At 37.1% G+C, this 27367-nt stretch overlaps 10 protein-coding genes across 11 annotated transcripts in view; all 10 read left to right on the top strand.

Moving 5' to 3' along the window:
- Nucleotides 1–2870: 2870 nt before the first annotated feature.
- LOC133847329 (uncharacterized) lies at nt 2871–5125 on the top strand. Its single transcript, XM_062282299.1, has 2 exons — nt 2871–3024; nt 3086–5125. The coding sequence occupies exons 1-2, from the start codon at nt 2986–2988 to the stop codon at nt 5045–5047; spliced, it is 2001 nt and encodes a 666-aa protein (XP_062138283.1). The 5' UTR covers nt 2871–2985; the 3' UTR covers nt 5048–5125.
- Nucleotides 5126–9131: 4006 nt separating this feature from the next.
- Nucleotides 9132–9618, top strand: LOC133850739 (dynein light chain roadblock-type 1). Its single transcript, XM_062286919.1, has one exon. The coding sequence runs from the start codon at nt 9252–9254 to the stop codon at nt 9543–9545; it is 294 nt and encodes a 97-aa protein (XP_062142903.1). The 5' UTR covers nt 9132–9251; the 3' UTR covers nt 9546–9618.
- Nucleotides 9619–10035: 417 nt separating this feature from the next.
- On the top strand, nt 10036–10887 carry LOC133850050 (trypsin alpha-like). The gene has a single exon (XM_062286009.1). It carries the CDS (start codon nt 10056–10058, stop codon nt 10848–10850), a length of 795 nt encoding a protein of 264 aa, XP_062141993.1. The 5' UTR covers nt 10036–10055; the 3' UTR covers nt 10851–10887.
- Nucleotides 10888–13613: 2726 nt separating this feature from the next.
- Nucleotides 13614–16449, top strand: LOC133850740 (trypsin alpha-like). The gene is made up of 4 exons (XM_062286920.1): nt 13614–14847; nt 14905–15114; nt 15216–15467; nt 15558–16449. The coding sequence occupies exon 1, from the start codon at nt 13614–13616 to the stop codon at nt 14397–14399; it is 786 nt and encodes a 261-aa protein (XP_062142904.1). The 3' UTR covers nt 14400–14847; nt 14905–15114; nt 15216–15467; nt 15558–16449.
- Nucleotides 15888–16337, top strand: LOC133848168 (myosin-2 essential light chain). Its single transcript, XM_062283615.1, has one exon. It carries the CDS (start codon nt 15888–15890, stop codon nt 16335–16337), a length of 450 nt encoding a protein of 149 aa, XP_062139599.1.
- Nucleotides 16450–17062: 613 nt separating the features above from the next.
- Nucleotides 17063–27367, top strand: part of LOC133850734 (vesicle-associated membrane protein-associated protein A) — a 58290-nt gene continuing 47985 nt past the window's right edge. The window contains exons 1-2 of one of the 2 annotated variants that reach the window (XM_062286911.1): nt 17063–17751; nt 17991–18020. In XM_062286911.1, the coding sequence (XP_062142895.1) occupies nt 17157–17751; nt 17991–18020 (625 nt within the window). In that variant the 5' untranslated portion in view covers nt 17063–17156. Of the gene's footprint in view, nt 17752–17990; nt 18240–27367 lie in introns of those variants that run through there. The other variant, XM_062286910.1, reaches the window with a different exon arrangement.
- LOC133843133 (trypsin delta-like) lies at nt 19054–19873 on the top strand. The gene has a single exon (XM_062276558.1). The coding sequence runs from the start codon at nt 19061–19063 to the stop codon at nt 19856–19858; it is 798 nt and encodes a 265-aa protein (XP_062132542.1). The 5' UTR covers nt 19054–19060; the 3' UTR covers nt 19859–19873.
- LOC133846487 (trypsin iota-like) lies at nt 20745–21629 on the top strand. The gene has a single exon (XM_062281493.1). It carries the CDS (start codon nt 20746–20748, stop codon nt 21574–21576), a length of 831 nt encoding a protein of 276 aa, XP_062137477.1. The 5' UTR covers nt 20745; the 3' UTR covers nt 21577–21629.
- On the top strand, nt 22498–23439 carry LOC133850732 (trypsin alpha-3-like). Its single transcript, XM_062286909.1, has one exon. It carries the CDS (start codon nt 22503–22505, stop codon nt 23346–23348), a length of 846 nt encoding a protein of 281 aa, XP_062142893.1. The 5' UTR covers nt 22498–22502; the 3' UTR covers nt 23349–23439.
- Nucleotides 25886–26629, top strand: LOC133850738 (uncharacterized). Its single transcript, XM_062286918.1, has 4 exons — nt 25886–26055; nt 26107–26195; nt 26254–26335; nt 26401–26629. The coding sequence occupies exons 1-4, from the start codon at nt 25923–25925 to the stop codon at nt 26457–26459; spliced, it is 363 nt and encodes a 120-aa protein (XP_062142902.1). The 5' UTR covers nt 25886–25922; the 3' UTR covers nt 26460–26629.

A 27367-nucleotide genomic window follows, 5' to 3' on the forward strand; every position in this document is an offset into this window, starting at 1 on the left:
ATAATTACGATTGTTTAATTTGTTTGTCAGCTGATTTATTAAAGAGTTCTTATGGCAGAAGAGTCAATAAAGCTAAGAAAATATTTAAAAATATGAAAGACAAATATTATATATGAAGATCAAAGTGAATTTAAGTAAGCTTTTCTCACTACGTTTTCTCAGTGCAAGTCCACATTTGGATTTGGTCACATTTACCTTGCTGCCCACAAAGCGTAAAAGTGGCAGATGAGAAGACAACTGCATATGAAATGCCCACTGATTATAGTACTACAGTAGCTTGTCCAATCCTCAACTGCTGCTGCTGCACACTCTGTCTACTATTATAACTCTTGAGTGATGGCATTTGTTCAGACAGAGTTGTGCTCGGTGTGCAGCTGCCAATTAGATGCAGCCCGGCATGGTTTGAGGGGAGCAGAATGAAGAGAGTGAAACTAAATTTCCATTGACGGCAGCATGTCAGGACTGCACGTCGTTGTCATGGCAGCCATGGCACATGATGTTTCACGTGTCCTTGTTCTGAGTTGGCTGCCACATTTGCTGCTTCTACTGCTTGCTGCTTGCTGCTTGCAATGCGTTATAAGCGGGTTACGGTATTTTCATCATTTTTCCAGGCCATTCAAAAGCACAAAAATAAGAGTCAAAAGACTCAAAGGAGGCAAAAAGAGCAGACAAGAACACGAGCGCACAGCTGCCACTTGAAGATTTATGATTGCACACTCACTGCCAGAATATCTATGGCAGAAAGACGAACATCGAACCGATAAGATGACATTGTATCTTTGGCAGTCACTTGACAGCGTTTCAGCTCAGCATCGCAATTAAATAAGTCTTCTCTAATCTGCATACCATACTTTCAATTTAATACTTTTCTTCGTGCTGTCATTGTTGATTTATCGCCACGTCCAGCCTAGTCTCAAGGTACCTAGAACTATGCTCCATATACATATACCAACAAAAGTCAAAGCTGCCTCAAAGTGTGTGTGTGTGTGTGTGTGTGTGTGTTGCTCGGCCCTTTTTGACATTCAATTAATATGCAAATTAAGCTCCACATCTCAACAACTGGCAACTGGCTGGGAAAAGCATTTCACATGCGATAAGCCGAAATTTAACCCTCTTACTCTCTTTGGCATCGCGAAGAATAAACAGCAGCAGCATTCGAGTGCAGTATGGGAATTGGCCAGAATGGGATTCTACTACTATGTTGTATACATATATCCGAGGCAAGCGAGAGAGGAGAATAGAAATTAGAAAACCAGCTTAGTAATTCAGTCAACGTTTGCAGATTTCGTGCATAGTTTCAATTGCTCGCCACAGGCAACATTCGGGGGCATCATAGTTCGTAGTTCCTGCTTTGGTTTCTGTGTCTGTTTCTGTTCCTGCTCTTGGTCTCGATGTGGTCTGGATTTTGGAGATGGGAATGGGGCTGGGTCTGGGGATGGGGACAAAATGCCCGTTGGAATTTACGATACCCTCGAGATTAGTTTGCGCTGTTGTTTGCCTTAATTGCAAGTAAGGGGCGTGGCTGTGGCCGTGTCGCCAAGTCAGCGGATTGCGGATTGTGTTCGGCTCACACAAAACAACAAACAAAGCAAACAAAAGCGTGGCGCAAAGCAAAAACTGATACAGCAGCCAGACACAGCAAAGTTGCCAACATTTTACATTCCACATACGACGCGTGTGCCGGCAGTACATCGTATTGGCAATTGGTGTCGCTTGGCTGTACAGTAAATACTCGCCATGCAGCGCCACGCTGCTGCCACACACAAATAAATACACTTATCGAGTCACAAGACATTCGCAAATATCTCGCATGCATAAATTGTGCTCAAGAGCTGAGAAATGGCCTAGAGAGGCGCACAAAGTAAATCGAAAGAACCAGAGAGAGAGAAAGAGAGAGAAAGGGAGATAGAGTGACAGGGAATTTCTTTCCTTTTTTTGTTTGGTGTATTTGTTGCCATTTTATATCTTATTTATTTCAATTTTTTGCCCATTCGTTTGCGACGTGTGTGTCGATGTGGCACATTTTATTGCAATGCTCTCTTATCCTCTGGGATGCAATTTTAAAATATTGCACACACTTCAAGTATCGTCCATTCCGGCCGAGTCAAGCAGAACTCCATTTATATTTCATGCATTACGTTCTCCTTTTGCTCTCTCATTTTTTTTTTGCTGCCTGTCACCATCGACATCGCCGCTGGCTTGAGTGATTGTAATAAATTTATTGCAAGTTTATCAGGAGCAGCGCATAGGCTATTGGCTTTTAGACAACTTAAAGTGTCAATTGATTCGTTTGTCCAAAGCTCAAAACTATCAATTTATCCACGGTAAATCTTCTACGTCTGTTCAGTCCTTTTCACAGTTGATATGCTTCTATTTTTGTGTGTTTCCCATTAAAAACAAGCAGCGGCAATTTGCCACTCTAAACACTGCTTTAAACTTCTTTTAGCGACCAGATCTGCGTATTTGTTGAGAGTACGTGCGTGAAACGTTATGTGAAAACTTTTTAAATGCCGCTCAATATAAATGTTGTTAAAACTTCTTTTCGAAGGGATTTGTAAAATTTGCTTACATTATTTGCAACATTATTATTAGTGCAGTGAAAAGAGTTCCTTAAATAATTTGTTAAACAATGAAAACTACATTTTAACTGGATTAAAAATGAAATGTAATTTAAATTATTATCATGAGGGTGTTTCACATCTGTGAAAGAGTATGATCAAATTTAAGTAAAGTTGTTTAGTAGCTCATCATGAAATACTTTAAAATACATTATTAAATCTGTCTATTTATATTGCCTACCTATCGATTTTTTTAAATAGTTCCATAAAAGACTTCTCTACTGTAGTAGAGATAATCAAAATTTTGTGATATGAAGTAGGCTTTATACTTTCAAAATTATTTCTATGAAAGCTTTTTTGTATCTGGAAGCATTTTACGTTTAGTTTCCAAACGAACAACAAGGCAAAATAAAGCAAGTCAAGAAATATGTATCGTGCTAATTTTAATAAAATAAATACTGGACAAGTAAGATTTGAAAAATAATATTTTTAAATAATAATTGATATTAACCAATTCTTTAATATAGGTAGACATTTCTGAATGTTTTTATCAACGACGGCCGGTTTACGGAGTCCATGAAACTGACAGATATTCTAGGAACCTGGAGATGACGGAGTGTAGGAACTTTCTGCTGCAGTTGGGACTAAGACAATACTGTGTCAATCAACTGACGATGGAGTTGATGCAACGACCCGACGTTGATCTGTTGCAGATGCGTGAAAGTTGGAATCGTGTCAAGCAGATGATGGGACCACAACGAAAAAGCGAAGCGGATACTATCGTGTTGCGTGAGATACAACAGTTGCTGCAAGAACGTCAGATTAACACACAGAAGAGGGATAGATCACCGTCGCCCCCACGTGAGATAAGAACTTCAACTCCAACTTACGCCAATAGGGGTAATTTTGGTTGTGATGATTTTGATCGACCCAATATGCAAAATCAATCTCCCAGGGCGCAGCCGCCGGGAAACTTTCGCAGTCCTTATATTGAACCGCAATATCGTGAGGAGGACGTTTACAATATACACGAAGATCCTCGTGATCTACAAGATCGTCATCAAGCCATCCGTTACGATGATAGCGGCGAAAATAGGATAAATGACAATTGCAATCGCTATCCGCAGCACGAGCAGCTCGGCAAAAATTATAATCCTCTTTTGCAGCAGGAACAGTTCAATTACAACTGCGATCCTTCTTATCCGCAGCAGGAACAGTTGCAGCGTAATATGTGCAATTATCGTGAGGAAGCTCCTCAACCCTTTCCCCTTCGAGAAAATAACCGAAACAACTACGATACACAGTCGAGGGAAATCCCAAGAGAGCAACACCTCTATCGGGAAAACAATTACGATGCATATCCGAGGGAGCGTTTACGAGATCAACAGAACCATGAAAATGAGTTCCATAGCAGAAACTACAATAATTCATTTCCGAGAGAGCATCTGAGGGATCAGCAGAGCTATCTGGAAGATAGTGGTAATGAAACTGGTAACTTGACCAGGCAACAAATGAATTTTTACGACGACGGCGGAAATAAAAATCATAACCACAATTATCAGCCATACTCACATGAGCAAAGGCGACAACAGTTTCCACGTAATGACAATTATCGATATGAGAGAAGTAATCAAGGAAAAGAGTCTCAAGAGCCCAAAAGACGCCGTTTAGAAGAGCTACCGAGGCAAAGAGAATTTCGCATCAGTGAATTCGTAATGCCCTACATAAAATACAGAAAAGATCCGTTGCCACAACCGGAGCGCATTTCCTTTGCCATCGGTTTTTATCAACGTCGGCGTACTTTCCTAGCCGGTGGCATGAAAGAAACGGCAAACCAAGAGAATGAACCCTTGGAACCCTTTGTTGCGCCTTTTAATCCTCATCGCCAAACATATAAGAAAATTCGACGAACTATACGCGCCGCTTGGAAGGATGTTTATGTCACCCAAGAGTATTCGAAGTGGGATCTCTGGTGGAGGGGGCACAAGTGGTGTGGCGATGCCATTGAGAATGAGCTTAGACGCTATGCAGACGTTAATTTTAATGAAATGTCATTTCTGGTCAATAAGCTTTATTATGGAAAACGCAAAGATGCAGTTAACAAGTTATTTCGTATGATAAATTTAGCATTCAGCGATAGTAACGATTTTCATGCCACGCTATCGACCATATGTGAAATGATGAATCTTCAGTTCCTAACGAACTTAAAGACCTCAGAGATGGGACAACTACAGGATCTTATACGATATGTGCCCAATGAATCGTGGGTTTATAAAATGAAGGCATTTGTGTATTTGTGGGCTCGCTACAGTTCCATACAATGTTTCGTTGATCTAACATTGCCAACCGAAGACAAGGAGGTGTTGGCCACAAAAAACCAGTGGAATCGTCCGATGTTCCATTGGATGGCCCGAGAGGCTTTCGCTGAACTCAAAAGGATCAGTGCTATTGAGTGGCCAGAACATAAGAAAACCTTTCGCGAGAATTAATTGAATTGTATATGCATTAATTAGTAAAGAATACCAATTTATTTGGTTGATCGCACTAAACCCATATTTCACTTATAATAATAAATATTCTCATATCTGTCGTTGTTGGGCATAAATTGAAAGTAAGTAGTATCAAAAAAAAGGAGTCAACGACTTTATTTAAGTACATAAAAGTCTACAAAGCTGCTTCACAGTATACCTTCACTTCTGTTTGTGCGCCAAACAGAAATTCAACGCATTTATTTTATATTTTGTAGTGTTTTTTGTGTGTCGCTTGCATAAAGTTGTTTAATTTGTTATCGCAAAGTGCACCTGAGCCAGAGAGCTCACGATTGTGGTAAGAAGCAGTGAGAGGAGCTGTTCGTAGGAAAGCCAAACTGGAGGAGCCCAAAGGCAAATGAATAAACCAAAAGGAAACAACACAAGGAAAGGAAAAAAGAAGAAAAGTGGCGACAAAAAAAATTGCAAAACGTTGTTGCATATTAATCCGACAGAGTATTTCACTCAGCGGGTGCCTCAACCGCAGTCATGCAGACAGACAGACAGACAGATGGTGAGTCGGAGTCGGAGGAGGGTAGACGAGCGAGTCCTGGCCAGGACATTGAGCGCGTAGCGACCACGAAAGACATTTATTGTATCCTTAGCGCGCTTGACAGACGCGTGCTGAGACGATGATGAATTTGCCGACGTTGTCGTGTAAAAAACTTGGCCCGAGTTTTCGACACTGTTGACGAAAGAGAGAGAGAGCGATGGAGGGGGAGAGGGAGAGAAGCTGTGCAAACTGCTGGGAATTGGGCAAGCAGCCAGGCAGACAGCAAGTGACGAAAAAAATGCAAATAAAATGCCAGCTTATTGAGTGAAGTGGGACAGAGTTGAAGTTGAGGGCGGACACGGGTAGCTGCTCTTTAGTTGATTGAAAAAGGTGATGCCAAGGTTCTTTATACCCTGTACGCCACCCCCTGATATAGGGTATGCCTCATCCACAATTTAAGCAAATGTTAGCATAGTCGCTAATCAAACTGAGTATCCGGCAGTCGTATCATATAATATTTTGCGACAATCCTTTCGAGGTTTTCGCTTTTATGTTTTGCTGCTTGTTGTGCTGTCAACATTTCTGTTGCTCTGTTGAGTTGAATTTAAAAGCAACTTGCATTTTCGAGTGCTTTGCTATAAGTGGACGCTATTTATTTATATTTGCGATATTTATTTGTCAATCAATCGAAAATGCAGCCAGAGAAATGAAAAAGGACAGCAATTCAGGTGAAGAGGACATAATAATTGCTTAGCATCTAAAATATATGAAATTCTTGTCGGAATTGAATTGAAATTGAACGGAAGCCAAATCAAGTGGGGATGGAATGGCGACAAAACAGCCGAAAGGTGTCATGTGGTAGACACACACACAAACACACACATACAGAGGGAATGTGTTTGCTTGTGCGTGTGTGGAGGACATTTATCAGGCCTTGCGGGGTGTTTGCATAAAGCCAACGCTATAATATTTAATTTAAAATTGTATCCTCGGGCATTTGGCTTATGACTTTGAAACTGAAGCGACTCAAGCGAGCGGCAAATGAAAAATCTCTGCACCGATGTGGAGTGTAAGTATCGTGTATCTGTATCTTAAAATTCCAATTGCAGAGAGATGATACCAAAAAGGAGAGAGACGAAGAGATTTGAACAGATTTGTGCGTCATTCGTGAGCCGGCTATATGTTATTATCCTCGCTAAGCAAAGGAAGACACTTGGTGTTGGTGTTGGTGTTGTTGGCATTGCGTGTGTGTTAAGTCGAGCCCAAACGGCATGTTCAAAATTTAATTAAAATTCAATTAAAAGCTGAGCACGCACGTGTGCCGCCTAGGCATTCGCTCAATCATAATCATAATTTTAATTTATACTAAATTAAATTACGAGTATTCCCCCAACCCAGGTTAAAACCCCTTACCCAAGATGATACTCCTGTTGCTCTGCTCATAATTGGCAATGTGTGTTTGTGTTCGTCTGCTCGCAGATGAGAGAATATTTTGCAATTAATTGAAAAGTGTAAACCAGTTTTGCATTAACATTTAATGGGTACACAACTCATTTGCATTTCGGTTAGGATTGCAATTCTGTTTGCAGTTGATTTCCCAGATGCCATATATGCACACTATATATCCGAGTCCTTTGAGTATCTTTCTGCGGTACCCTGGCAATCGAAAGCTCATTTCATTAACACCTTGCGACGAATATAACATTCATAAAATATTTGTAGTTGTGTGCAAATATGGCCCGTTATTAAATTCGTTATTGATTAATGCACATTAAACAATAAAACCAACAGAAAGCGCACAGCAGCTATTAAATACCCTATTTCATGTCACATTAACAATGACATTTAATTACTTGCATTACACAAACCTTTTTATTGATTTCCTGACTATCGAACAATGAAAAAAGCGTAAAAAATCAATTTAACTGCAATTAATCAAAAGTCAAAAATGCATAATACAAAAGAAATACATTGATAATTAATTTAATACGCTGTCGAATTGAAAGAATTTAATAACGTATGCAAATTACCCGAATCAACGATATGTTAAATCATTTTATGGGGAAGTAAATGCACATAACTATAAAAAACCAAAATAATATAGGAAAGTAAAGAGGCAATAATAAATAACTAAACTAAAGGTAATCAGAGAGCAATGAGATGCATAAAAATATTTAAAAGAAGATGGGCTACAGGTTAATTTATACAAACAATAAATTTAAAATTAGCTACAGAAACAAATCAAAAATGAAATTTTAATAATAATGGAAACAAAAAATCTGTAAATCTGCAAACAATTTGTTGCTGCGACACACACAAATAAATGCAAATGTTTGCACATTGCCATAAATTGCCAACATCAGGAGAAACAACATGGATATTTGTAAATATTTTCGGTTGCAAGCAGATACACATCCTGTTGCACATCCGTTGCATAAAGCTTGCGCGACTTGTGCAACATTTTGCTGACACTCTTGCTTTTACAACATTTATCACAGTTTCTATATTTGCTCAACAAAAATATACAAATGATAATAACTCATAGCATTTTCCGCAACAATGCTCTGGTATTGGATAACAAATTACATTTGAGGTTTTCAGTCTGGACATTGATTTAATTATAATATGAATTTCCACTCCCTTACTTTAATTATAACATGAATTTCCTTTCACTTAACTGGTAATTTGCACATTTTCGCCTGGAAATCTTCACCTTCCAGCTGACATCCTGACTTCCTGATGCAACACCATGTGTTGAACATCAGAATGCCTGTGGCACTTGCCACGTCACTGTCTCCATCTCTGTCTTCGTCAGACTGTCCAGCTCGCAAGTGGCTTTTGTCTGTGTATCTGTCTGACTGCTGGGTAATTTCATTATGAGTTTTATGACTTTTAATTAATTTTGAAAAGTGCACAATTTTACACCCCTGACTATAGAGGCGCCGACAAGAAGTTGGAGGGAGTTGTTGGCCGCCTCTGACCGGAAGAGTGCCATAATTTCCGCATAAAACTTGATTCAAAAGGCAGTTCATCTGCAATTCGAATGCCAAAGGACTGAAAACCGGAGACTCCGGAGTCCGGACTGGACTGGACTTTTCGTTAGTCGACTTCTGGACTCGAGGACAACTCGTTTGCCAGCTGTGTAACAAGAGTCAACAACATTCAATTAATTTTCCGTAGTTTTTGGTCACACACAGACACAAAAGGGAAACTTTTCACAGTTTTACAGCTTACTGCAGCAGCCAAGCATCCAAATGTTCATCCGGCTTTTGATATAAACTTTATGCTTATTTACCGTCAACAATGCATGAAACTTGCATTGAAATGTGCACAATAGACATGGCAAACAAAATAGCGTATGGCTATCGAATAAATGAAGCATATATTAAGTAATGTCATAGAATTCTATTGTATTGTTTGAAAAACTACAAATTATTGATGCATTTATTAACTCAATATTATTTTTCATTTGATGTTTAAATAGCTAAAACCGGGTACACATAACTTTTGTTTAAAAAACCAAGTGCTTTGAATTTAACGTTGTTAAATTGTCATTACTTGGGGCATTAAAATTTATTCAGTCACTCAAACTAAAAACACATTCGATAAATAGATTAATAATCACTTATTTATAGAACAAACCCGTGACGCTTTTTACAAAATACTTTCACAATGTCGGCCGAAGTTGAGGAGATGCTGAAGCGCTTTAGTACTATGAAGAACATTGTTGGCATCGTTGTTGTGGATTACGATGGCATTGCCATCAAATCAACCTTGGACAACACAATGTCAGTGCATTATGCAGCCCACATGCAATTACTAACGGAGAAGGCTCGTCAGGTGATCCTCGATCTGGATGCCACCAACGAGTTCACATCGATGCGAATGCGTACCACATATTTTGAGATCATACTCGTGCCACTTGAGCACTACTTTATAGTTGTCCTCCAAAATCCCTGTGACTAACTCTTTGATCTATTTAATGTAATTCATTTTGTTAAACTAGAAAAATTATACAATTAACAATAAAAATCCAAAGCTGAGATATGCAAAGTAATAAATGATATAACTATATAAATGCTCGACTGCGAATAATAAATTAATACCGCAATTAAATTGCCTTTCGAAATAACGGAATTTAACAGAAAAAGCTTCATCAATATTGGAGAATCCTTACACTTTTTTTAAACACCTTACAGAACATATTTATTTATACTTTGTTGCATCTTAAACCCCCTTTTAGGTATATATGTTACATATGTTCTGATAAATTACGAAACTTCTAAGCCGTCAGCAAAATAATTAGTTGAGTGCAACATAGTTGTAATCACATCAATAAATTATTATTTTTAATTGAATTTCCCATATTTTTGAGCTGATAAACTTTCATAGCTATTTAATGACGTTTTTCCGCAATGTTCCTTTCCTATAAAAACTCAAATGCTGCGGGTTTTGGTATTCACAAGTCAACTAGAAATGTTCCCTACATTATTAGTCCTGCTCTCAGTGGCAACTTTAAGTTGCGCATTGCACTTGCCGATTGGACCTGAATTTCTATTGAACAAAGGATCAATAAACAATCGCAACGTTGGAGGAAAGGTCACATCAATAGAGAGAATACCTTGGCAAGTTTCGCTGCAAAAACTAGGACGGCATGATTGTGGTGGCGTTATTTACAGCAAAAACATCATTATAACAGCCGCCCACTGTGTTCAGAAAGATTATCCGATGATTTATGATGTGCGCGTTGGCAGTAGTACATCTAACAATGGTGGATCGGTAATTAAAGTTGCCAAGATTACAGTGCATGATCATTTCATATATATAAATAACGAAACACCGGAGTATGACATCGCCCTGCTTTTGTTAAGTTCCCCGCTTGAAATGGGTCCAGCTGTCAAGGCCATTCCACTGTCAGAGTCAGTTCCTAATGACGGAGCTGCAGTGCTTGTCTCTGGCTGGGGACAAACAGAGACCGAACCCGTTGCAAAATATCTAAAAAGTGTCTATTTGAACATTGTAAATCGCGAGGAGTGCGCCAGGTCGCATGGAATGCTTGTAAAAGCAACAATATGTGCTGCTTCCCCTTGGAAAGGTGCGTGCGGGGGAGATTCTGGTGGACCATTGACCCACAATGGTAAACTTGTGGGCATTGTTTCTTTTGGGCCTGTTAATCCTTGCGGTAATCCTAGTCTTCCTGGTGGCTATGCAGATGTCGTGGAGCTTCGAAAATGGATCGAAGAGGAGGCCAAAAAACTAAGCTCAACCTGAGATATTTATGAATTAAATTGCCAAAATAAACTTAAAAATGAACATTATATTGATTGCATCTTATTTTATTTTATACTTATTTCTTGTAATTGTTAGATAACTATATTCTATCATTGAGGGAAATATGTAGAAAAGCCGCAGTCGAGTACACTCCAATACAATAATTCAAAATTTCTCTGGCTTTAAAATTACGTTTGTTATTCGAGTTTTGATAATTTACGGGAGCATGGGGTATGGATAACGTTTGAAGCAAACTTGAACTTTGTGTAAACATAACAAGTGCTATCAAAAAAATATATATATATATATATGTATATCTAACTCTTATAGTCTCTGATATCTAGACGGATGGCTATATTGTCTCGGCTGTTGACGCTGATCAAGAATATAAATATATATAAGGTCGGAATGGCCTCCTTCTGACTGTTATATACATCTGACTGGCACAAAGTTATGATACACTCGTACCCAATGGATAGCGAGAATAACTGAAAAATGTTAAAATATAAAAAAAGAATTAATAATATAAAATTATATTGAGTAATATTAACATTGTTTTCAACTATGCAAAATACCTGTGACTAACTCGTTGATTTATTTATTTAACTTTTTTCCGCTATGTATTAAATTATGAATTATGAATTATGAAGTTAAAGTTAATGTTGAAATATGCAGGACAATAATTGATATAAGAATGATAATATTAAAAACGATAAAAATGAAAATGTTCACATTAATTAGCTCGTATTCCTTATCAAATAATCAACCAATAATGTAACTCAATTGACTTTCTCAAAGCAGAATGCAGCAGCAAAAGCATAATAGACATTGGGAAATCTTCCAAAGAAAACAAATTTATCTTAAAGAACACAAATTTATGCATTACTTTGTTGCAGAAAACCCCCTTTTAGGGTATATACCAAACATATGTTCTGATAAATTACGAAGCTTTTAAGCCGTCAGCGAAATAATTAGTTGAGTGCAACATAGTGGTAATCAAATCAATAACTTATTATTTTTTAATTAAAATTCGCATTTTTTTTTGAGCTGATAAACTTTCATAACAATTTAATGACATTTTTCCGCAATGTTCCTTTCCTATAAAAACTCAAATGTTTCGACTTTTTGGTATTCACTAGACAATTAGAAATGTTGTTTACATTATTAGCCCTGCTCTCAGTGGCAACTTTCAGTTGCGCATTACACTTGCCGGTTGAAAAAAGGACCAATAAACAATCGCATTGTTGGAGGAGAGGACACACCGATAGAGACAATACGTTGGCAAGTGTCGCTGTAAAGACTAGGACTGTATCACTGTGGTGGCGTCACTTACAGCAAAACATCATTATAACAGCCGCCCATTGTGTTTACAAAGAAAGTCCAAGGATTTTTGATGTGCGCGTTGGTAGTAAATCTAACAATGGTGGATCGGTAATTAACGTTGCAAAGATTATCGTTCATGATCGTTATATACATATAAATAACCCAAAAATTCCATATGACATCGCCCTGCTTTTGTTAAGTGCGCCCCTTGAAATGGGTCCAGCTGTCAAGGCCATTCCACTAGCAGAGTCAGTTCCTAATGACGGAGCTGTTGTGCTTGTCTCTGGATGGGGAAGGACAGAGACCGAACACGTTGCAAAATATCTAAAAAGTGTCTATGTAAACATTGCAAAATCGCGAGGAGTGCGCTAGGGCTTACAATACAGAAAGTACGAAAGCAACAATCTGTGCTACTTCCCCTTGGAAAGGTGTGTGCAGTGGAGACTCTGGTGGACCATTGACTTACAATGGTAAACTTGTGGGCATTGTTTCTTTTGGGCCTAGTGATCCTTGCGGTATACCCGGTACACCCGTTATTTATACAGATGTAGTGGAGCTTCGAAAATGGATCGAGGAAAAGGCCAAAATATTAAGCTCGACCTGAGATATTTTTAAATTCAATTGCAAAAATAAACGTGAAGATGAACATTAAATTGACTGCATATTTATTTTCAGCAATCGTGAGAGAATTATATAAGTAAGAAAGCTGCAGTAGAGCACGAAAAACCAAAAAACAAGAAAGCTATAATTAAGTGTGCTTGACTTTGAGATACCCGTTACCACTTTTGAATAAGAGCAAAACGGTGCAGTGCAAGGCAATATCAACAAGGCCGATTACGCTGACCATGAGTATATGTATATACTTCATGGGATTGGAGATGTACTTCCGACAGCCACAAAGTTATAATATCCTATTACGGGTTGCGGGTTTAAATATCCAAAAGTTAAAGTTCAAGTATGCAAAACAATAAAAGATGCAATGATAACAGTAAAAGCAATGCTAATGCACACATTAATTGTAGTATATTTCGTATCAAATATTCAACCATTAATGTATCTAAATTGCCTTTCTCAACAGCAGAATGTTGCAACTAAAGTAAAATAAGCATTGGGAAATCTTCCTTTTCAAAATTTTTTAAAATTTAGAGAACAATTTTATCTCAAAGAACATAAAATTGATGAGTTACTTTGTTGCACCTGAAACCGTCTGTTAGTATTACGAAACTAGTTAAATATTACGAAACTTTCAAGCCGCCAGCAAAATGATTACTTAAGTACAACACAGTTGTAATCAAATCATGCAACTATTTTTTTAATGAAAACTCGCATATTTTTGAACTGATAAGCTTACGAAACAGTTTAATGGCATTTTTTCGCAATGTTTCTTTCCTATAAAAACTCAAATGTTTCGAGTTTCTGGTATTCATAAGATAACCAGAAATGTTTTCCTCATTATTACTCCTGCTCTCAGTGGCAACTTTAGGTTGCGCATTGTACGTGCCGATCGGAACTGAATTTCTATTGGAAAAAGGCCCAATAAAACGCATCTATGGAGGAAAGAACACACCGATAGAGAAAATACCTTGGCAAGTGTCGCTGCAAAACAATGGATCGCATGTCTGTGGTGGCGTCATCTACAGCAAAAACATTATTATAACAGCCGCCCATTGTGTTGACAAAGAAAATCCAAGGATTTTTGATGTGCGCGTTGGAAGTAGTACATCTAACAATGGAGGATCGGTAATTAAAGTTGACAAGATAACCGTGCATGACAGTTATACAAGTAGGTCAACAGTGGAGTATGACATCGCCCTGCTTTTGTTAAGTTCCCCGCTTGAAATGGGTCCAGCTGTCAAGGCCATTCCACTGGCAGAATCAGTTCCTAATGACGGAGCTATTGTGCTTGTCTCTGGCTGGGGGCGAACAGAGACCGAAAAAGTTGCAAAATATCTAAAAAGTGTCTATGTGAACATTGTAAACCGCGAGGAGTGCGCCACGGCTTATGATGACAAACAAATTCCAAGAGCAACAATCTGTGCTGCTTCCCCTGGCAAAGATTCCTGCTCTTGTGATTCGGGTGGACCATTGGTTTATGAGGGTAAACTTTTGGGCATCGTTTCTTATGGCAGAGGTTGCGCCGATCCGGGGCATCCTGGTGTCTACACAAATATTGTGGAACTTCGCAAATGGATTAAAGACGAAGCCAAAAAACTAAGCTCAATCTAAGTTGTGAATTAAATTGCAAAAATTAAAATACAAACGAGAATTAAATTGGCTGCATATTTGCAGTTTGTGTAACCATTGAGTATAATAAGTAAAAATCCTTAGTCGAAATATCCTGAAATATCCGTTTCATAATATATTTTCAATAAAATGAACACAATGCGGCATAAAAAATGTAAACCGTTAAAATGTAAGGCCGACTTATTAATTTACATTAGTTGTTTTCAACTGTCGAAGTTACAATGCCCATAAAGTTCAGTTATGAAATTTCCGATGTTAAGCAAAATAATAAATCATGCAAATAGATATTAAAAGAAAGTTCTACTCAAGGGAATATTTTAATGATGAACCACTGATGCAATTTTCAATTAGCTACTTTAATAAAAAGTTCATTTTATTGGCTATACGTCAATTGAGTAACCGCATTGAATGAATAATATGTATGAATAGTGTATGTGTGCCACACTCCCAACAATTTTCGCATTCCATTATTACAAATTATTTGCAGTGGGAATCATATTGAATTGAATTAAAATGCAAATATCTCTTGCAATGAGAGGTATTGCAGCTACTGCTGCTTCTGTTGATTCCACTTTCATCTTCACTCTGACTGTCGAAATTCATTTACAATAAATGAAGACAGACTGTTGCATTCGCTGAATCAAATAATCTTTTTTTCCCCAAGAAGAACAGGGCATGTGAGTTCCCGTTCGTAAGTGTAAGTTTTTAATCATTTAATTAAATATTTTTTATTACAAATAGTTATTAAAATAAAACCAGCTCTTGCACCATACGAATTAATCAACAACCTAACTGCAGAGCACTCAGTTTGCTAACCAATCAAGAAACTTCTCTGACAATTCTCACTTGAATTCCAATGCCGACTATTCGTGCACATATAAAACTGTTGAGCCATACTAACTTTGTTAAGTGCGAATTGCATGAACTGTGCAAGGAATCAATGAAGCGCAGAAGTAGAAATTGATGCAAATGCTGTTAAAATGTGTCACAGATTCAGGCATTCATTTAGCCGATTGGATCAAGTAGTTTAAACCATTTTTACATAAAAAGGTAAAAATAGGGAAACTGAATATTAAGTACTAAATACTAAGTGCTAACATAATCTTTTAGATTTTCTTTAATCTGTTTTTACATCTCCAGCAAGCGCTGCGTCGAGTTTCTGGGACAATTGTTTACATTTGTGTATTGTCGTTCTGTTCTTTTAACTGTTAACATGTCAAAATTAATAAAAAATTTGTTTTTTCAAATCACATATGCCCAACAATTATTGGATTCAATTTTTGACTGTACAGTTTGCCAGTAACTGTGCAGAAAATGCGTATCCGATGAGCTCACACTTTGACGCACAACTGCAGACATGAACACACACAGGCCCACTCACACAATCACGCCCTGTCGTCAATCAATCAATCAATCCATCCATCATCATTGAATCGGCAACAACAGCAGCAGCAACAGACCAGCATCAAAATGGCCAACAAACTTTCAGGAGACCGGATGCGTCGCGAATTCCTGCAACACTCGCAACGAGGAGATGCTAAAATTGCGCATTCGCAGCTGGGCGATTGTCTGCGTGTCCTGGGCCTCAATCCCAGCGAGGCAAGCATACGTCAGCACATCCGACAGTTGCATGAACAGCACATCGAGCGCATATCCTTTGACGAGTTCATGTCCATCTACAATAGCATTCAGTCGGAGGACTCCGATTCTCCAGAGGCCGAACATTTTATTGCCGGTCTACGCCTTTTAGATGAGCAACATACGGGTTACATAGCAGCGAGCCGGCTAAGATACGTTCTGGGCAACTGTGGTGAATGTCTGACTGAAGCCGAATTGGACGAGTTGTTGGATCATCATGTCAACGATCAGGGTTTGGTCGATTATGCAGAGCTAGTGCATGCCCTTATGGCTGAAAGCTAGATGGAAACACACAACACACTCACTTCAATGCTAAACACGAACATTTTGGAAATCAATAAAAAAAAATATTGTATAATGAATGACAAAAAATTCATTTTATCACTCTTATAAAGCTTCGTTTTTTTTTTTGCAAGGTGTATAAACTTGATATCATTCATATTCAATTCCTTTGCAAATATATCAAAAACTTCAATTATTATTCCATCTCATATTGAAATCCTACTTGATTATTTAGTAAGCTGATAACATTCGCACGAGTTGCATTTTAATTTTGCATGTGATATTTTCATTTGCAGCCAACAACATATGTATGTTGCATTCCAATGCGGTGCAGAGGCTGCCGTTGCATGCAACCCAAAATTGTTTTGTCCGCCGTTGCTATTTCAATTGACGAAAGCCGATGCGACGACCAATATCCATAATAATGCTTTATGTCTATGCAATATATTTGCCTGTTTCAAATTGCGAGTCTGTTGTGCATTTCGATAAATTCCAAAAATTGTCAATATTTGAGAATTGTGGGCAACCATCAACAGCATCAACCTTTACTTACTGTCTGGCATATAATTTGAATTGTTTGAGCCTATTTCTAATGCCTCAATGCTGATGCCACACAATCCAATTGCGCTCATGCCGCACACGCAAAATGTTCCAGCTGCCTAAACATATTCAATTGGTTGCTATTGTCCTCGGAGTAGCATATGGAAATGTTGTCACAGCCATTTCAAATGCTGTCATAGTACTTTTCAAAGTTTTGCCAAGTGTCGAAAACTTTTACAATTTTACAATATATATTTTTCATAAAAGTTCAAATCACAGATGGATTTGAATCAATTGAATGCTGGCCTCATCAGTGTTAGCCCACAAAAGATGATATTCTATGCGCCCTACGATCGCAGCCAGAAACGTATCATCACTATATTAAATCCCACGGCAAAGCGACTGCTTTTTAAGATTCGCTCAAATGCAGCACTCAACTATGTGGTTCTCCCAAATTGTGGCTGCATTGAGCCCTATAATATTAACGAGGTGTCAGTCTCTTTGAATTACTTTGATTTCCATGACGACCGAGGCTACGATCATCACTTTACAGTTCTATATATACGATCGCCGTGCAATGACAATACTATGCCAGCTGAAAGTATTTTGTGTACGTTTAAGCAGGTGCGCGATCAATTAAAGATCAATCAAGTGCGTATCCCTATTGAGCTGCAACCGAATCCCATTTGCATACCACAGGCAGAATTGGATATGCTCCTGCCTCCAGATACTCGGAATATGATGCTGACAAAGTTGCCAGTGTTCGGAGAGGACCATCTCAAACATTTATCTGCGCCAATGAAACGCAAAAAGCGCTGCAATTGGCTGCGAGTATTAACAAATTTGGCAGTAATTGTGTCTTCATTGGTGGGAGGTAAGCTTACAGTGCAAATAATTTGTAAAATGTTAAATTTGAAAGAGACAATTTTGTGAATAAATTATTTGCTAAAAATGTTGTAATTATGTACAACTTCTTGTAAAGCTGAAGAAGCTTACGAAACGCATTGTATGACTCTTTAAATCGGTTTCTGGAGAGCTTTTATGAGCTTATGTACATTTTACAGACATTGTCATAAGTATTTCAACGTAATTTATTATGTTCTTTCTTTCCAGCATTCACACAACGCCATTTTATTGAGGAGCTAATATATCTACACTTCACAGTGGATGAAGTACAATTTTAGATTATTTTATAAATGATTAAGCCAAATGCTATCAGGATATCGTTTTGTTGACAGCTACCCGATGAACGTATGAATATTGGCTGGCTGTTGCTTACACATTAATTCAACCACAGCTGTCCACTTAATTCGTTTCAATTAATCAATAAAGATGCCAACCTTTTAGGCCATTTTAATTGCATTTTGCGTTGTGTTTAATCCATGACATTATTGTGAAATTTAAACCGAACCAACAGAACGAGCGAGAGAGAATCTAAAGCACTTAATCAGGCAAGGGCAAAGCGATTGTCAAAAAGGTCACAGTTTCCCCTTGGGGGCGTGGTTTTGAGGCAAAGCTCGTGCGTTGTTTAATTGTTGGGCCGCACTTCATTAACTCGCAGAACATATGCTGATTAGGCGGCTCGACTGTGGTTGGAATTTAGTGTATGGCCACAAAATACAAGAGGACAAATGCGGCTAGCATAGCGACAACCACAACCACAAACATGACCACAATCATAGCCACAGCAATAATAATAATAACGATAACAATGCAAATGCACTCGGTGATTATCGCGGCTTGATTGCAAATGACCTGGTTAACCTCCGTAATTTTCCGTATCAAATAATCAACCGGCAACGTAACTAAATTGCCTTTCGCAAAAGCAAAATGTAGCAGAAAAACATTGGGGAATCCTCCTTGGGGTTCTTTAAACATGGCCTAGAGAACAAATTTATCTTAAAGAACACAAATGTATATCATACTTTGTTGCAAATAAAACCCCCTTTTCGGGTATATACATAATTTTTGAGAAATTACAAAGCCGTCAGCAAAATAATTAGTTGAGTGCAACATAGTTGTAATCAAGTCAATAAATTATTTATTTTTTATTAAATCTCCCATATTTTTGAGCTGATAAACTTTCATAACAATTTAATGAAAATGCGGAAAAATTCCGCAATGTTCCCTTTCCTATAAAAACTCAAATGCTGCGGGTTTTGGTATTCACAAGACAACTAGAAATGTTCCCTACATTATTAGTCCTGCTCTCAGTGTCAACTTTCGGTTGCGCATTGCACTTGCCGATTGCAACTGAATTTCTATTGAAAAATGGAAACAATCGAATCATTGGCGGAAAGGACACACCGATAGAGGCAATACCTTGGCAAGTGTTGCTGCTAAAACTAGGACGGCATGATTGTGGTGGCGTCATTTACAGCAAAAACATCATTATAACAGCCGCCCACTGTGTTTGCGATACCTATGGCAATATTCTTGATCCCAAGATTTTTGATGTGCGCGTTGGCAGTAGTACGTCTAACAATGGTGGATCGGTAATTAAAGTTGCCAAGACAATCGTGCATGATCGTTTTACACTTTATCCAATAACTGAATATGACATCGCACTAATTTTGTTAAGTTCGCCCCTTGAAATGGGTCCAACTGTCAAGGCCATTCCACTGGCAGAGTCAGTTCCTAATGACGGAGCTGCTGTGCTTGTCTCTGGATGGGGATATACGGAAATTGGAGAGGCTTCGCTCCAATTGAAAAGTGTGTCTGTGAACATTGTCAGTCGCGAAGAGTGCGCCAGGGCTTATGGTTACAAAAGAATTACACAAGTAACAATTTGTGCTGCTGCCCCTGGAAAAGATTCCTGTGGTGGTGATTCTGGTGGCCCATTAGTTTGTGAGGGTGAGCTTGTGGGCATTGTTTCTTATGGCAGAGGTTGCGCTGAACCAGAGTATCCTGGTGTTTATGCCAATGTTGTGGAGCTTCGCAAATGGATTGAAAAGGAAGCCACAAAACTGGGCTCAACTTGACACATTTGTGAATTAAATTGCAATAATAAACGTAATAATGAACATTAAATTGATTATTTTATTTTATACTTATTTCTTGTAATCGTAAGAAAACTATATTCCATCATTGGGGATATTATGTAAAAAAGTCGCAGTCGAGCACACTAGAATGTGGAATATCCGTTACATATTTGAATAAAATCAAAACACCGCGGCATTATTCTTTAAGTATACCAAATACCGTAAAAATACTACAAATATACGAAATATGGTATATTTATATAGTAATACTAAGTAGTAAGTAGGCGTTTTTTTTTCCATACAAAAGTATTTCTTGAATAACTTCGACAATTTTTATCTGATCACTACCAAATTTTCAGGAATCACAAAGATTATACGGTCATTGGTATATCGTCTCGCCTGTTGACTCTGATAAAGAATATACATTTATTTTAAAGATCGGAGATGCCTCCTTTTGCCTTGTACGTTTATTTCCTGCCTCCATAAAGTTTTAATATTATTCTACCCTATGGATAGCGGGAATAAAAACCAGCACAGTGCTGCGTAAACATTATAGGTGAAAATATAAAAAAAGAATAAATTATGTAAATTAATATTGACTAACATTAATATTGTTTTCAATTATCCAAAATACCTGTGACTAACTCGTTGATTTATTTATTTAACTTTTTTCCACTATTCAAATTATGAAATTAAAGAAAAATACTAAAATAAAAGCTGACATAACACATTAAATAATACTAGGATGATACGAGTCGTCAGCAAAATAATTAGTTGAGTGCAACAATAAATTATTATTTGTTATTACAACTCGCATATTTTTAAGCTGATTAACTTTCGTAACTATTTGAAATTTGTTCTTATACAACTTTTCTATAAAAACTCAAATGCTGAGGGTTTTGGTATTCACAAGACAACTAGAAATGTTCCCTACATTATTAGTCCTGCTCTCAGCGGCAACTTTCGGTTGCGCATTGCACTTGCCGATTGGACCTGAATTTCTATTGAAAAAAGGACCAATAAACAATCGCATCGCTGGAGGAAAGTACACACAAATAGAGGCAATACCTTGGCAAGTCTCGTTGCAAATACTAGGATGGCATCACTGTGGTGGCGTCATTTACAGCAAAAATATCATTATAACAGCAGCGCACTGTGTTCACAATAACGATTCCAAGCTTCTTGATTCCGAGTTTTTTGATGTGCGCGTTGGCAGTAGTACATCTAAAAATGGTGGATCGGTAATTAAAGTTGCCAAGATTACCGTGCATGATCGTTATGTAAATATAAATAACCAAAAAACGGAATATGACATCGCCCTGCTTTTGTTAAGTTCGCCCCTCGAAATGGGTCCTGCTGTCAAGGCCATTCCACTGGCAGACTCAGTTCCTAATGACGGTGCTGCTGTGCTTGTATCTGGATGGGGACGAACAGAGACCGAACCCGTTGCAAGATATCTAAAAAGTGTCTATGTGAACATTGTAAATCGCGAGCAGTGCGACAGGGTGGTGCTTATAAAAGCAACAATATGTACTGCTTCCCCTTGGAAAGGTGCGTGCGCTAAAGATTCTGGTGGCCCATTGACTTACAATGGTACACTTGTGGGCATTGCGGTTTTGGCGTCTAAAATTTGCGGTGATAACACTCTTCCCAATGTCTATACAGATGTTGTAGAGCTTCGCAAGTGGATCGAAGAGGAAGCCAAAAAACTAAGCTAACTAAGACATTAATGAATTAAATTGCAAAAATAAACGTAAAAATGAACATTAAATTAATTGCTTATTATTTTATTTTGTACTTATTTCTTGTAATCGTGAGAGAACTATATTTTATTTTTTTCAAGGGCTAAAATTAAATTGACTGCAATGTGATGGTGAGAAATTTACATATATTTATGTTATCATTGAGTAATACAATTAAAAAAGCTTCAGTCGAATGTGCTGGACTGTAATATCTCACAAATTAAAATAAAAGGAATACAATGCGGCGTAAGCGTTTAAATATATCGAATTATTATAACGAAGAATAGTAGAATGTACTAAAAGTTATAATTATGTATATCATATATTTATATTCTAATACATCCAAAATATAATATCCTATGTCATAAAATCTTGAACAACTTTAATTCAGATCGCGACCAAATCAGAAAATAAAATCTTTGGATCTACAAAAAATTACTTTTTATTTGTTTTTCTTTTGATTTTCGAAGGACGAAATAAAAGTGGAAGAATCTTTTAAATTCAATGATATTCTTAGTACTAATTTCATTTGCAAGTTGTGTACTGCTAAATATGAGAAACTAAATAAGGAGAATCTCTACACTTCTTTAACACACTGAACAAATTTTCCTAGCTTTAAGTATTTCTAAATAAATAGATATGTAACAAAAAAGCAATATTTATATTTCTTACATCACCATGAAAATTTTACATTTTTCAAACTAGAAGAAAAGTTCTTTTTCTTATCTAAAGTAATTGACGAGCGGAAGTACTTAAAAGGAAAGTACTAAACTAAGTTTTTAATTAAAAAGCAAATATGAAATTACAATGGGACGATAAGCTGGCAGGCAATATGTTAACTATTTAAAGACACTATTGTCAAGTTGCTTGCATATAAAAACTGCAGTGCTTTAGCGCACACAATGTCACAGAGGCTAAAAATGTTCAGCCAAGTCTTAGTGCTGCTATCGGCAACAACTTTATTCTTTATTGTCGACGCTCATATTACAAATGTATGGCCGAATTGGTTGAAATTGAAGAGGATTGGACCTGATGGTCGTATCATTGGTGGATTGGACACGACAATAGAGACGACACCTTGGCAAGTGTCGCTGCAAAGCTACTCTATGCATTTCTGCGGTGGAGCCATCTACAGCAGCAGCATCATCGTGACAGCCGCACATTGTGTGGACCACAAGGATCCCCGAACTATTTCGGTGCGTGTTGGCACTAATGCCCACAACATCGGTGGATCGATAGTTAATGTGTCGGCAAAGTATGTCCATGAAGAGTATTCAGATCCTGAAGTACTCAATGATGTTGCCCTCCTCTTGCTGAGCTCTCCCCTTGAAATGAGTGACAGTGTTAAGGCCATTCCACTGGCAAAGTCCGAACCAAATGACGGATCTGCAGTTCTTGTCTCCGGCTGGGGACGGACTGAAACGGAATACACTCCGCTCAATCTGAAAAGTGTTAGTGTCAACATTGTGGGACGCGACAAATGCGCTGAAGTCTATGGCATCACCTGCATCACGAAAGCCACAATCTGTGCCGCTTCCCCGGGAAAGGATGCCTGCCAAGGTGACTCTGGTGGTCCGTTGGTTCATAATGGCAAGCTAGTTGGTATTGTTTCGTGGGGCAATGGTTGCGCTGAGCCCAATTATCCCGGAGTCTATGCAAATGTTCCGACGCTTCGCAAATGGATTGTGAAGGCCGCGAAGAAATTGGGTTCAAAACACAGATTGCGAGCAGAAAATTACAAAATGTGAAGAAACCAAATTTCCTTGACAAAAATGGAACACAAATGTGCTTATAAAAAATACAACTATCAATAATAAGTTACTCTGTTCGAAATCATAATACCAATTGAGTTCTTGGGAAAACTAGTTAATCTAAATTACAAAATGTGAAGAAACCAAATTTCCTTGACAAAAATGGAACACAAATGTGCTTATAAAAAATACAACTATCAATAATAAGTTACTCTGTTCGAAATCATAATACCAATTGAGTTCTTGGGAAAACTAGTTAATCTATGACTTATGACTTAAATGCAAGTTTTATAAAAAAAAACCGACTGGAAAAATACTAAAGCTTACATTTGACTAGCAACTGCGACCGAAAAGCGTGCCTATCAATTTGGAGCAAGTCAAGAACAAGGGAGAGAGGCCAAAGGCAGATGCCTCTAATCCTTTTAACGATTAATGGAATGAATGTGAATACGAGCATATAAATAGCTAATCAGGAAGGGCATCACTGTTATCGTACTCTTGTTTCTGTTTGCTCGAACAACTCAATTAGTTGGATCGATATACTTGCGAGACTCAGACAATTAGACACACATGGCGTATGAGTAATGTGCAAGAAAGGGGGGAAACAAGGCTCAGTTGTGTTGACTGGAACGTTTGATATCCTACCCTAATAATAAAATACGAATAACGAGAAAACTATATACTTCAAAATTAAACTACATAATTTAATGGTACTGAATAAAAGACAGAGACAACATAGATACAATAATATTTGAAGATTTCTTTCCCCTTAAGAGATTAAGCTTATTATGATTTACAAAAGTGTAGATCACAGTAAGCATTATTTAAACACTAGAAAGATGAATTTATTGTTTTGAAATTTTAAGTCATTGCATTCAATATGTGTCTTTGTGAAAAATGCGAAGGTCTAGATGAATGGTGTTGTTCATTCGAACGAAAGCTTTGGTTCTTTTCTATTTTTTCTCTAGGAATGACAGTCTTTTGTGCCATATTGATGTATGCCTTCCGTAATAATATTAGTAAGTATTACCCAATCACAACGATCAATATTAAATGTAAGTTTCATTCTCAAGAAATAATACCTATTTATTGTCTTACTGCAATCATCGGCATCCACTTGATTGCTGCTATTACTGTGATAATCAGCATTAAAAAAGTAAGTGCATATCATAATTTTTTGAATTTTTAACTAACGAATTTCTTTATCGAACTAGTCAATGGACAAGCTCTTCCTGATAGGCCTTATTTTTAGTTCGATCGCTCCCTATACCTTTTTCCTAACGATCTTTTGGCCAAGTAAGTTTGAAATAGTGAAGTGTCATTCTCTTGAACAAAACTACATTTTTGTTCATTTTCCTTTTTTAGTTATGCACACACTTTTCATAATCATTGGATGTAGACATATAACAACCGAACCAGATGTCTAAACTGTGGTAAAAAAGCTAGCAGAATATTTATATGAGACAAAAAGACGAAATGGATGAGCTACATTTGCCAATCAGAAACCATGTTTTAACTATTTTGATTCCATCCTAATGTCTGATGAAAGTGTTATGGTCAATAGTATAACGAAGACTGTGATCAAAGTAGGCAACTAAATATACTGAAATGTATTCGATATTCAATTCACTAGTCCGTAACTTAATATGTGCATTTGTGAATCGTTTACTTTTCTGGATGAATGGTGTTGGCCGTTGAAGCGAAAGATTTGGTTCTTTGCGATTTGGACTTTAACCCATGGCATTCTTATATTAGCAGTTGAATTGGTGTTTTTTATACGTAAGTCATTTTACACTGGTTTTTGAATTTTTACATATATCTTTTATAAGTCTCACTGAAAGAGTCCAATATTGACGTGGGATTTATTATTGCTATTCCTCATATAATTGCTGAAATTTTAAAAAAGTAAGTGGATAAATTTAATTTTCTTTGCTTTAAAAGTTTTATTCTTTTCTAGTCTAAGGCTTTCCTATTTATGACGAGTATTGTTATTAGTTCAATTCTTCCTTTCGGTTTCAGCATTTCTATATATTTGCCTAGTAAGTGTTTAATAATTTTATCTTGCAAATTGTAAATTAAAATACTCAATGTTTTCTAGTCATGCAAATCATATTCATAATAATTGGATGCAGATATTATAGTACCGTATTAAACGAATAACTTCAAGAGTATGAAAAATTTTAAGCAATGTAAATATAATACTATAAATAATATTAATCAGTTGGCCAATGTAGAAAGCTAATACAGAATTTTTTCTATGGTTGCAAATTATTGTACTAAGTAAAAGGTTTGTTTATATTATTACATTATATTTATATTTTTTTAAAGACTTAACAACATAGTCTGAAATTTGTCCCAAAAGGGTATAAAGCTAAACACAAATTTTGAATTTTGTCATATAATTTGTTATTAGTTTTATAATTAGTTTAGCTTTCCTTTTTGAATTAAATTTCAAAATTCCAAAAAAGAATAAATTGGAGTAGGCATTACAGAGTAATATATATTTCATGCGTATGTGTAAATACATTCAACAGATGGTTTATTAATCAATACAGAGGTATTAGGAGCGAGATGTGCATCTGCAGCGCATGTAAATGGATTGACAACATTTGCTGCCCGCTCGCCAAGAAAGCACAATTTTTTGCATGTTGGACATTGATTCATGGCATGGTAATGACGGCCCTCAGTCTTATTTACCAATTCTGTAAGTATTTCTTTTTAAGAGAAGCAATAACTCTCACTATTTTCACAAAAGGGGAGGAGAAAGAATGGAAATATGCAGCATTCGCAGTCGCTATACCTCACTTAGTTGCCGGAATATTAATGGTATATAGCATTTACAAGGTGAGCAAAAAAGTATATTATTTGTGTATGAATTAATATAAAATTTCTGTCTTGTTAGTCTTTACCAACTCTCTATCTAGTGTCTGTGATTGGCTCATCGTTCGGTCCCTTTGCGCTCTTTTTAGTCGTATATTTGCCAAGTGAGTTTTGCAATCGAATTGAATATCTGGATGTATTTAAATGAATTCTGTTCTGCCGCTTTCAGTAATGCAAATATTTGAAATAATCGTTGCTTGTCGGTTTTATAGTACGGTTTTGAAATAATTCAAAATTGCAAAGTACGAAGTCCCACTGTCATGTTGAAATTATGTTATAAGTGTACTCTATTAATTCATCGTTTGTTTTCACGCACGGCTAGCGACATACAAATGCCGCAGTTGCTGCGTTTTTGGTCCAATTAAGAAATAGAGGGGAATTAAAACTATGCAAATTTACTTTGGCTTGTGTTTTGTATGACTTGCCGCACCGCACCCACATTTTACGCACCTTTTGTGGCGCCTCCTTTTGCGCAATTGTTGACTCTTGCATAAATTATAATTATTAAGTGCAACAGCGGAGCTTGCAGCCACAACAATCAGCAGCAAAATTTCATTTTGCTATATTTTGTTGGTTGTTGACAACTCATTGTTGCTGGTGCTGCTGCTGCAGCAATTGTTGCAGCAATTTGGTGTGCCCCAAAGAGTGTGCAACATTTTAATGCAGTTTGTGTTGCGCTTACGTGCGCAGCCACAGCCAAAATAGAAACAACAAGAAATTACTTTTGCCAACAGCAAATCGAAATCTGAATACTCTATTAAAAGAGTCTCTTCAAAGTAAATAAAATAATAAAACAAAATAGTACAGCTCATACACTCTGGATTCAATTATAATTTACCTGCAACGTGTCGTATTTCACTTCAAAATCAAGTGTTCTTAACATTCATCATCAAAAAGTGCGAAAAAATGAAAGAAATAAAGTGCAACGATGCGTGCTCTACAAATGTACACATAAACCGAACAAAACAAAGAAATATACACACGCAATACACAACTCAGAGCTATTGTTTTTCTGCGTGTGTTTGTCCCCCTTTCTAGTTTTGTATAATCAATGTTGCCATGCGCACTTACAGCCTTTGCCTTTCACTTCTTATGCATGTCTGAAGTTTACCTACATTCTTAATGCGCTTTAAAGG

The sequence above is a fragment of the Drosophila sulfurigaster genome, chromosome 2L (assembly GCF_023558435.1).
Source record: "Drosophila sulfurigaster albostrigata strain 15112-1811.04 chromosome 2L, ASM2355843v2, whole genome shotgun sequence".
Classification (NCBI taxonomy): Eukaryota; Metazoa; Arthropoda; class Insecta; order Diptera; family Drosophilidae; genus Drosophila; species Drosophila sulfurigaster.